This window comes from Benincasa hispida, chromosome 5, assembly GCF_027475165.1.
Source record: "Benincasa hispida cultivar pf3 chromosome 5, pf3_genome.v1.1, whole genome shotgun sequence".
Lineage (NCBI taxonomy): Eukaryota > Viridiplantae > Streptophyta > Magnoliopsida > Cucurbitales > Cucurbitaceae > Benincasa > Benincasa hispida.
Genome location: NC_143482.1, coordinates 12,871,872 through 12,884,020, shown reverse-complemented (window position 1 = coordinate 12,884,020; position 12,149 = coordinate 12,871,872). Strand labels below are relative to the sequence as shown.

The 12,149-nt window shown below is 32.4% G+C and overlaps 1 protein-coding gene and 1 non-coding gene across 2 annotated transcripts; one reads left to right on the top strand and one right to left on the bottom strand.

Moving 5' to 3' along the window:
- Positions 1 to 6,920: 6,920 nt before the first annotated feature.
- Positions 6,921 to 6,992, top strand: TRNAC-GCA (transfer RNA cysteine (anticodon GCA)). The gene has a single exon. It is a non-coding gene; the product is annotated as a tRNA-Cys (tRNA).
- A 506-nt stretch (positions 6,993 to 7,498) lies between these two features.
- LOC120078096 (aluminum-activated malate transporter 12-like) lies at positions 7,499 to 11,237 on the bottom strand. The gene is made up of 6 exons (XM_039032310.2): positions 10,763 to 11,237; positions 10,475 to 10,615; positions 9,158 to 9,430; positions 8,927 to 9,048; positions 8,677 to 8,820; positions 7,499 to 8,302 (listed from the first exon to the last, which is right to left on the bottom strand). The coding sequence occupies exons 1-6, from the start codon at positions 11,070 to 11,072 to the stop codon at positions 7,661 to 7,663; spliced, it is 1,632 nt and encodes a 543-aa protein (XP_038888238.1). The 5' UTR covers positions 11,073 to 11,237; the 3' UTR covers positions 7,499 to 7,660.
- Between the last annotated feature and the right edge of the window lie 912 nt (positions 11,238 to 12,149).

Here is a 12,149-nt window from a genome sequence, read left to right as displayed (position 1 = left end):
GATTGGAAATGTGATGGGCCCCAAAGGTCCGAATGCACATAATCAAGGATGACCTTGGTTGTATGCTGAGCCTTGACAAAACTCTGCCTTGTAGCTTTGCCTATCATACAATGCTCACAAAAGGATAGGCTTTGATGAATTCCTTTAGGTAGAATTCCAAAATTGGCAAGAGCTTTAGGCCTGTGGCACTAATGTGAGAAAGCCTTTTGTGCCAAAGATCTCCTTCAGTAGGCTCTTTAGTAGTCACAACTAAGGCTGAATGCAATTTTTGAACTCCTTGAACAACATAGACCCCATTTATCTTGATCTCTCTGAAAATAGGCTTACTATTCTTCAAAACTTCACAGTAGCCTTCCTTTCCTCTATATTCACAGCCAATTGAATCAAGCATGCCTAGTGAAATCAAGTTTCTCTTCAACTTAGGCACATGTCTAACATTTCTTAGTAATTTGATGAACCCCTATTTAAGCTTGAGTGACACAGAACCAATACCAATCATTGGACATGAGTTATTATTACCCATGTATACTGAGCCTCCATCCAGATCTTTGTATGTGGTGAACCGATTCTTGTGGGGTGTCATATGAAAAGAACACCCTGAGTCTAGAACCTAATCTAGGTTCTTATCTGATCCTTCATTTGCCTTTTGATTTGATGTAGCTAGGGAATCTGAATAGAAATAAGAGTCCTCACCAATTGAGACTTCTCCTGACTGACTTTGCTGGTTTTTCTGTTGAGGCTGTGATTGTGATTGTTTATTCTTTCGTTCATTTTTCCATTTCAAGGTTCTACAGTCCTTGATTAGATGCCCCAACTTATTACAATATTTGCATCTAACCTTGGTTTTTTCTTTACCTTATTCTATTGAATTGTGCTTCCATTTTTTCTTGTTGCTCTGTTTAGACTTCCCTTTAACAAATAAACCCTCAACACTGGGTTTATCTTCTTTGCTGGTTAGGAGTTCCATTTCTCTGATTTTAAGGGCTGAAATTATTATATCAATTGATAAAGAGTCTCTAACATACTTTAGGGCAGTCTTAACATCCTCATAGGAATCTGGAAGAGAGTTAAGAAGCACAAAAGCTTCATTATCGACTTCAATCTATTCACCTTGAGTCTTAAATTCAGTTGTAATCCTCTTGAAGTCATCTAGATTTTCTGTTAAAGACTTTGAGGAGCCCATCTTGAAGGTGAAAAACCTTTCCCTCAAGAAAAGTTTGTTTGGCAAGTTCTTTGTCTCATATAACTCATTCAATTTAGTCCACATCTTGAATGTTGTTTCTTGGTCAATTACCTGTCTTAATACACTTTCTGACAGATTTAGAACAAGAGTACCATGAACAATTAGCTCCATATTCTCTCTCTCTTTTTCTGTTGCTGTGATAGGTAGCTTAGTTGGATCTTCAAGAGCTTTGTGAGCCCTTTGTTGCCTCAAAATAACTTTAATCTTGGCTTTCCACAAGCCAACATCTCCCTTCCCATCAAATTTTTCAATATCATATCTTACTACTGCCATTTCTTTTTCTTTGATTACGAAAAGCTCCAAGATTTACTTTCTTTTAGTTCTTGACTAATCTTGAAGTTATCTTGCAAGCTTTGATACCACTTGTTCGTTTGTTGGGCTTTTGAAACACTAATAACAATAGAATGTTTCTGGGCTTTGCAAAAGAAATTAAGGCCTGAAGAGGAAAAAACCACTTACTGCTTTGAGAAACCAGCTGAAGGCTAAAACCTTGTGCTAAAAGCACAATCCGCGTGAAAGAAAATCTTGATCTTACACGTTGACAATCTGATTTCGTTACTAGCACTGACTGAAACATAATTGCTTTGAATGACTAACAAATTTGATACTCTTTCTTTCAGATGAAAAACGAGAGAGAAAAAAAGAAGGATGAAGAAATGTTGCCGAAATGTTTCAAAAATGGTGATGAAGATGAAGAACCTGAGCAAGAAGATGGAATAGAGAAAGAGAAGATGCAAGGTCGCCAAGGTTTTACATGGTTCGGCCCAAAATAGCTTACATCCATGGAGAGAATCTGATTATTTAGAGCTGGAGAGAGTTTTTATGATTACAGATGAGTGTCTTACTATCTTCTTTTGTTTTTCAATGTATATTATAGTACACAAGTAAAGACTATAAATGTATTTATAGATATGTTCTGTCTATAACTATTTCAATGAACTTTGAAGTTGATTTCACCTCGTTTTATTAACACTAGAACTTGAGAACTAATACATGTCATGAAATACATGTTTTAGGCTAATATTTCCATACTTTTACTTGAGATAAATGGACATTTACATGTGATTTCTCCTCATAATTGGTCTTAAATTGGTAAAATAATCTTATGAGGGTCCTATTTGTCTCCAAAGTTGAATTTTATTGATTTTAGCATATTTTATGAACTTTTGCATGCAGTTTTGACTGGTTTGAAGAAATTTGATAAATCGCTCGCATTGCTTGGAGTAACTGCGGTCACATCAAGAAACCCTAATTTTCTAGATTTTTACCTAGTTGTCAAAGGTTGGCATTCTCTTGTGTGAATCGTTATTTAGCCTCGAAATTGCCTGGTAAAAAGGATGAGCATGATTTTTATCCTTCCTCAACTGATTGGGAGTTTATAAAAGGAGGAGAAACCTCCCAATTCAGCATGGATCCCTCCATGTACACACCATCTATGTTCCACTCACAATTCTTCCACGATTCTTCCACTAAGTTCCACTCACCCTTGAAGTCAGTCGCCCTTGAAGTTATTCGATTTTTTCCCTTTAGATTTCACAGGCTTTGTGCCATAGCAATGACCCCTTCTACCTCTCATGCATGTCTTATTGTTAACCCCATTGATTGATTCCATTCCATGATGTCTTCTTCGTAGGGTTTGGATTGGCCAGAAGATTAGAATTTCTAACCTTTTAGCCAAGGATATAATAATTTAAACAATTAAATTAAGCTCCCAATATGTTGATTTATTTTTATATTCGATATGTGACTTTTTAAATCAATAATTTGAAATGTAGGCTTTCAGAATTTGATTTGTTTTTTATTTTATACAAAAAAAAATATTCTTAAATGTCAACTCTCTAAAGTTCTTCCTTTATCTAGCTTGATTCAAAGCAAGAACAAGTGTCCAAATAAGACTTGGAAAATAATAGAAATGATCAAGTAGCAACGTGCTCCAAGGCTCTCAAACCAAAGGATGAGGTAGTGGTGGCTTTCAAGAGTTTATCCAAGGAAATGAAGCTTGATCCTTTTAAAGGAGTCTTCGTCGCGTTTTATAGATCTTCTAGGACTAGGATTTCCTCCAAATCAACTTAAGAGATCTTTCCGTAATAGCTTCATGGAGAATCATCGAGATTTGATACTATTTTGGTGAAGATTTTTGTAATTAATTTTTGTAAGGCCAAATTGAACTCGAAATGTGGGCACAACCAAAGTGCAAATTGTGTACTTCCCAACTTCAATTGTATTCTGCCAACTCAGTGGTTAAAGTAGCCAATTCTCTCTCTCTAATATTTTCAATGACTTCGCCAACCACTATGTCTGCAACCATTCGATAAAGACTACCTCCAATGCTCATTTTCACTGAAAACCACCTTGACAACTAACTCTGACGATTATCTCCAGCAGCAGCTTCGATAATCACCTCCGACGACCAACTCCAACGACCAGTTCATAATGTTTAGTAGTCATCTTCTATAGTAATTTGTCGTTAATAGAAACACTTTGAGTGTATAGCATACCGTTAGATGATATGATATTAAATTTGCCTTCACTCATCAGCTTAAGTTTTTAGGTCAATTAGTGATTTAAGATGATATCAAAGTAGGTGGCCTAGGAAAGTCCTATGTTCAAACTCCTAGAATGTAATTTTTTCCTTAATTGGTATTGATTTTTACTTGTTGGTTTTTTTCAGTTAATATTTTTAGGACAATGGTAAAAAATATGACCATATATGTGAGAATTTGTTAAAAAAAAGAAGACTTAAAAGCCTTCATCATTAGAAATAAGGACTAAAAAATAGAATCTATTAAGCAGGTAAACCAAACTAAATTAAATTGGTATGACTGAATCCAATCGTGCTGAGTTAAATCAAACCATTCTGAGTGAAATAAAGTGAGACAAAACTGTGACTTGCAGCACTGAGATACTTCAATTCAAGGTGAAGTGAACTGAGATCTAAGGCGAAACGGATAGAGGTTACAAGTAAATAAACTATGAATTAGACAACAATGTTACAGACTCTAGTGGGCTCATTTATACCAAACATATATGGTCACAATCTTTCTATTGGCTTAGGTAGAATTTGAATCTTAAACCTAATAAGTTGAATTTGAGTATTAAAAAAACACAAACAAAATGAGCCTAACTCAAACGTAATTATATATATATATATTGACATCAAACGTTCACATTTTCATTTCCTCATTTATTGTATTAGAAAATCACTCTTTTGGTTTTTTTTTCTTTTGAAAAAAAAAATATAAAAGGAAAAAGACATTATAATAAAGCTAATGTATGGGACATGCTCCTGACACTAAATCTGAATAATATGTGTATTTTTGGACAGAATGAATTTAAATAATGTTGAATATTAAAGCCAATATCCACTTTATTAATTTGGATTATGGAAGATTTACAAGAAGGAAGTATCTGATTATAATACGATATTTTATAGTCAAATTTTTGTGGTTTAACCCATGATCCGATAATAATTATAATTTAATTTGGTAACATTTTGGAATTAAATATAAGCTAGCTCAGCCACTTTATTTCCATAAACACACAAAATAAAACATATATAATTATAATATCTTATTAATTATGATTTTGTCGTAAGGTTGAGTGTGTGTGTTATGATTTCAAGGCACTGTCTAATTAGTCAAAAAGAATATTTGTCCATGATTAAATCTTGACATTTTATTTTTTTTGGCTGTTTCAAATTGGTCTATATTGAATCTTGGTGAATAATAATTAAGTCTATTTTGTTAGCTGTTGTCCGAGAAATTACAAAAATCACATAGAAAATTAGAGTAAATGTTGAAAAACAAAGGTATAATTACAAATATAATCATGGAACTTAAAATATTAGAATATATAACATAACGTAAAAAAATTATAAATATATCAAAATTTAGATTGTCTATCAGTAGTAGATTATACCAGCGATAGGAGTCTATTAGTGATAGACCATATCGTTGGTAAGATAGTCGATCACTGATAGACCACATCATTAGTAGAAGTCTATCGTAGAGATGTCCATAGAGTAAGACGGGGACGGAGAAGGCTTTTCCATCCCCATCCTCTTATTTCAATCTCTATTTCTACAAATTTTTTCGTGAAAAATTCACGGAAATCGAGTTTCTTGCGGAAAAAAATTTCCGTTAGTTTTTTTTTTAAAAAAAAAAATTATTTATTATTTAACAAGTTTTCTTTTGTTTTATTCTCATTTTCTATATTAAACCATCATTTCCAATACATTTCTATATAAATAATACACTATAAAATTGTCTTAAAAAACAACAATATTTTATGTAAAAAATATAATTAAAATAGTTCATGTCCTAATTTTTAAAAGTTAAAACTTAAATATTAATTACTAGTCTTCAATTTAAACATTACAATATATATGTCTTAAAAAGTAAATTTTTTTTTGACATTCCTATCTCAAAAATGCATTAAAGTATGAAAAAAACTTATGATGAGAACAAGAAAAAAAATTTAATGGTATATATATACATATATGGTGGGGCGGGACGAGTGGGGTCGGGAACGGAGAATCTATTTTTCGTCCACGTTTCTGTCCCCATTTGGCCAATGGGAAGAAAAAATTCCCCGATCCTTCCCCCATTCTCTATCTAATCGAGGATTTTCGTCCTCGTCCCCGACTCTATTTGGCCAATAGGAAGAAAATTTTCCCTATATCCTCCCCCATTCTCTGTCTAATCGGAGATTTTTCGTCTCGAGCGAGGTGGATCCTCGCAAGGCTCCAGCCCGTAGGGGAAATGGACATTTCTGATCTATCACTGATAGATTTTGCTATATTTACATTTTTTTTTTAAATGTTGTTATACAGTTTATTATTGATAAAAATGGTACCTATTGCAATTATAAAAAACAAATACGATGTCAATTGATTGAAGATATAAACCTTGCTATTTTGCTAAAAATTTACGAGTTTCGCGTTTTTAAGATATTTGAAGATTCCAAAACTTATTATAAAGACAACATATTAATTGATGATATATTATATTTATTTTTTAAAAATTAGTACAATATTTGAATAAAAAAATATGTAGAATCTCCTCCACTAAAAGGAAAAAAGAGAGAAATTTTACCCTAAGATGTTTACAAAATGGAAATATCCCAAAAAGAATAGGATTTCTAATATAAGAATAATTACCTGAGATTAACGCACATTATCCACTTTATTAATTTGGACTATAAAAGATACATATGGTCCCAAGATTTTAAATTAATCATTTTAATCAGTAATTTTTAATAAATAAGTAAAGAAGGTCTCTAGACTACCGTAATTAAATACTTTTAAATTTAATATTTATACGATATTTTTAGAAATCAATACATTAATTTTTCACTTCATTTAAAATTTGTCATCTGAATTTATCACGTCATATTTCGTTATTCAATAAGAGATCAAATCAATTTTTAGATTATTTAGAATTATTTTCCAAACCTTCAGATTAAAAAATATATTTTATCCTATATAATTTTAAATTAAAACCGTTTTGATTTAATCAAATCTATACCATAAATATTTTCGGTCATTTTTTAATTTGATTTTATTACATATTACATATGTAATTTCTTCCATTAGATGTAGTAGTAATATATATTTATAAAGTAGCGTAGAAAATGCTGATTGGCAATTTTTTTTATAGGTTACTCTGCAATCAAAGTTGGGTTCATAGCTCAGTGGTAGAGCATTTGACTGCAGATCAAGAGGTCACCGGTTCGAACTCGGTTGGGTCCTTTTTCCTCTTCTTTTTAATGTTATTTTTTTTTGAACAATTTAATATATTTTTAAAAAATTAATTTCACGGTAACCTTTTTTATCTATATATTAAGCACATTTTAATTTCTTTTTTCAATATAAAAAATATGAATTAGAAAATAGTTATCAAATAACACTTAAAGCGTTTTTTATATGTATTTGGGTGTAGATTATTGTAGTCTTTTTACAAATGAGGAGAGATGGTGATTACAAAATAATAAACATTAGATTTTCAAATAGTTTTATTGTAGCTAAGTATGAGTTAAATATTAGGGAACTTCAACTATTATAATAGAAGGTCGGAATATTGAGTGAGCCATAATAGCCCACTCTACCAAAAGTAAGTTGGGGACTCAAATGCCCGGTTAGTATTTTTATTTGTTTCTTTATTAATTTAATTAAAATTAATTAAATTCGACAATATCATATCATTGTAGAAAAAAATGTAGCAAAGTCTTTTTAAAATCACTACAAAGATTGAAAAATCATCGCAAACTGATTGTTTTAATTTATTCCTATAATTTGAAGATCAAAACCAGTCCCTATAAAAGGAAAATCTATTTTGAAGTGTCATTTTCAGCAACAAAACAAAACCAATCACATATTCAATATGAATATCATAAGCACTTTTCTACATAATAATTTAATTACTCAGCACCACTAACAGAAGACAACTGATTTTGAGACACACTAATCTTTGGCTTCTCACATTTCACAGTTATATGTTCTTCTTCATCATCACCATTTTTGAACTCTTTAAAGCAAGCAATTCTGCCCAGTTCTTCAACTTCATCTATCACTATATCTAGCTTTGCCACTGTTTCAACAAGAAGAGAAGCAAATGCTGCAAATGGAAGTGCTTCTGAGAATTCAAGGCTTGTGATTGCTATTTTGCTTAACTGTGGTCTCAACACCTTCCTCTCTGCCTCCCTTGATTGTTCACTTACTCGTTTCGTCTTCCATTCCATCAGTGCCGATGAATCCGTTTTCACGCTCGACAATGATACTCCCAACTGTCGCTTTTCGTTCTGTTTTTGCCCTGCTTGTGCTGCTGCCAATGCTAGCATGTTCCTGGCTTGGTTTTTGTTTGAGCCAAGGAACAGCCGTGGCTGCGATTTTATCGCTTTGTTTAGGTCTTGTAATGCTTCGTGAAGATGGTCCGAGAGGATCTCCGGTGAGCAATGTCGTCGATTCCGTATGCTGTTTGCAAGTTCGATCAATGCTTTTGATACTTCTCGTGCTACTCGGGTGCAAGGATCTTTGAAAAGGATTCGAACTGATCGCGGAGTCTAAGAAAAGAAAACAACCAAAAGAAATCCCTTAGATTGTGTCTGAAACTGACAAATAAAGAAAATAAGAAAATGTAAACAATAAACATCGACACAGAGATTTTCGTGGTTCACTAACAGTGTGTTAACTACATTCACAAGTAAAAGGAGAGAACAGTTTCATTAATAGAGACTAAGAGTATTATCAGATAATACATATTACAGAGGCGTCAACGGGATTCGATGGTAGATATGACACCTCTCTAAACTCAATGCCCATGATCATAAATAACATAGATACGAATACGGGGCATCACTCGGAACGCCTGATAATAGACTCAAGGCATTCTATACACATTGCAAGCCATATACAAACAGAATTTGAATCAATATACCTGAATCTCAGTCTGCAAACAGCCATGTAGAGCGACGACCGTGTAACCGAAATGTCGAAGAACACCGCCTAATTTCACATACTGCTGCCATGGGAATCTGTAGCAGTGACTTGAGTGTCTTGGCTCCCAGCTTGCTTGTAATGCCTACTCAGTTTACAAAACAAACATTGAATAACACAATGCATAAAGAAGGTACAAGCTACTAAAATCATTCATCAAAAAGGTATCAAAAGAGACTTTAATTTCCTACCAAAGTTTCATCAGTGGATTTTGAATCAAGAACTGCCTTATATCCTTTGTAAATTTGGTCCCCTGAACAACTCTCTTTGTTCTCGTCGATCTCGGTGTCGAAAAAATACTCATTAACACAAGCTGCAAGGTGTGATTATTAGGGGTTTATCAGTTACTTACAATGACAGGACAAAACAGAGAAGAATCATGTGAAAATAGTCAAAGACAAGATGTTCTTGTTTTGTTGTACCTTCGATGGATTTAGCAAGGCCTTCAAGCTTGAGGACTGTTGAATTGTGGAGCTCTTCTCCAGACCAATTTGGGAAGATCAATAGGCTCATCAAAAGGCAGACTCCACACCCAATGGCAATGGTGTACAATCTATCGTGCGCGATTTTCAGGACGTTGTCGACGCGATAGCTCGATACAGTTATGAGATTGAATGTCAAGAGAAATATCACCACTCCATAGTCATAATTTTTCTTTATTTTGGGAAAGAATCTCATGTATGTTGCTGCAGATCCTGTGACATGTGAGAATATATCAAGTTTGAGCCTATTTTGATCAAAGCAGTATGTAACTTATCAACTAAGCTATGCTCGAGTTGACTCAAGTTTAAGCATATTTTGTTGTGAAAATTGAAATGTTCATTAGAAAAAACAAAAAGGAAAAAAATAAAAACTCAATGCTATACTATTGTCTACTATCTAGTTTCTAGAATTAGAAGAATTTTAAAGAATTGTGATTCTGCAGCTTTGTAGTTCATGAATTATTGTTAATTACAATTATGATTAAGAAATTTTTTTAGAGTGATTTTGAAATGATTAAAATCAAGATTCAAAACCTCTTGAAGCTGGTTTGAAAAATCTCATCTAAAAACCTAAAACTTAACATTAAATTGATTTGAATGATTGAAGATATGTTTCATTGTGATTTTGAATTTAATAAAAAAGATTCCTCAATATGTCCTAAATATGTTTCCGTTTGTACATTGGTTGATTTGATACGATATGTAATATAAATAACATCAATAAGCATGTCACATTATCATTTAATTAACAATTCTAAAGGATATTACATAGGTCATGTAAGGATAAAATTTTGTAGAACCCCAATGCATGTAGGTTTAAAAACACTTTTAATCTAAACCTTCATGAAAATAATAATTTAGTTATCAAACTTGGTATTGATTTAGTTCCTAACTTTCAAATTTATAACAATTTAGTCCGTGAAGTCTAGTAAGTAATGATTTAGTCTATGTATTTTACAATTTGTAATGATTTAGTCTCTATCGTGAAAAATATTAGTATGGTTTATGGAAATTTCTTACACATGAAGGATCGAGAAACATATTTATTTGTAGACCATAAAAATTAATTTGTTACATAAAATCTGACACTTAATTTTGAAAGTATAAGAATTAAATCGTTATCAACTTTTTAATGGAGGGATACATTTTATTTTAGCCATAAATGACAAACTCTGTATAGATATGAGTTATAATACATAACAGAAGTGAAATCAGAAACAAAAAAGTTTTGAAATAAAAAAGAAAGGAAATTATTACCTATAAGAAAAACTGCAGCTCCAATGAAACAAGCTCTAAAAACTTTTCCTGTTCTATTAGCAACACCCTCAATGAAAAATGCTAAGGATCCTGCCAATAATGTCCCCAACCCTCTGTTGAGCCCTTTGCATAAAGTTGCCCCTGCCATACAACCATGTCAATACGATACACGAAAGAACCCGACCGGGACCATGACAGATCGATCTAACTAGAAATTTTCGTAGTGAGAAACAAAACTTTATGTTTACGATAAAGATTAGAGAAAAGAAAAATAAAATAACGACGAACCGGCGGTGAACTCTAGAACGACGACGACGGTCATGACAGCCCACAAGGCATTGCTACCAATGCCTTTGAACAATGGTTGAATTAAGTACAACAAAGAAACCAATGTTAGAGAGAGGCCAACTTTGAGAGAATGGATAATTCTTCTAGGATCTTCAGCTCCCACTTTCTTGGATGTTTTCCAACACAAAATAGGGAACTGTTTGATTTTGTTCATTGTCACTTGGAGGTGTTTTTTCATTTGCATCTTCTGATGATTGTCTCCCATTTGATCTTTTTTCTCAACATGAAATCTAGGAAGAAACACTAACATGTAATAACAAAAATGCAAAGAACCAAAAAAAATTAAAAGAAAACCCTAAATAAAGATATCAAGTATTCAACTTATGATAAACAAAATTTGACCAGATATATAATCTTTTTCTCTAAGTGGGTGGTTAATAAATTGGAAGTTCTTGTGTTTTTGTGAGAACCCCATGTTTTGTATTGAGCTAGACAATGTCACTTTATATGGTCATATAGTGAGAAAGAGAGAAAGTCACATGTAGTGTAATAAAGTCCACAAATATTTGAAGGGTAGGTTGCCATTTTTAAGGCCAAAATTGTCAACCTAAAGTGGAAAGTTTTTTAAAACCTATTTTCTTTTGCATAAAAGGTGAACTACTCAAACCCAATTATTCCATGTTAATATTTTGTTTAACATTCTCAAAAACAAAATCAAAATGGTAATCGTGGTACAAAACACGAAAAGATCAGAATTGAGATGAAGTTACAAGAGGTTTTATATAATTAATTATGAATTAAGAAAGGATTTTTTTTTAATTTTTTTTTATTATTTTTTTTTTGCGGTAATAATATGAGAAATGGGAAGTAGTTGAAAGTAACTAAGATGAACATGGGAGTTTGAAGGATGATTAAAGTTGAGAGTGAGAGATTATTTATGTTTTTTAATTTAAGTGTTATTGAAGGTGTTGTCTTGGTTTAGCTGTGCACCGTCTAAGGGTTGACCAAAGAAAAAGCTAATAAGCCAAAAGAAAAAGTACTTCTCTTCACAAAACCAAACTTTATTTTGGCCCTTTAGCTTTCACGGGCTTTTTGAGTTATGCTCCTAACATATTGATTATTATATATGATATATGATTTTTTCTAATAAATCATTTGAAATGTATGCGTGTATATATATATATATATATATCCTTAAACGTCAGCTTTCTAAAGTTCTTCCTAAGTATGAATCAAGTGAGTCTTTCCTACTTGTTCTTTTGATACAAGCGTCCAAATAAGGGTTGGCAGACAGTAAAAAAGATCAAGCAACAACGTTACTTAAAGCTCTCAAACCAAAGGATGAGGTAGTGGTGACTTTCGAGAGTTCATCCAAGGGAATGAAGCT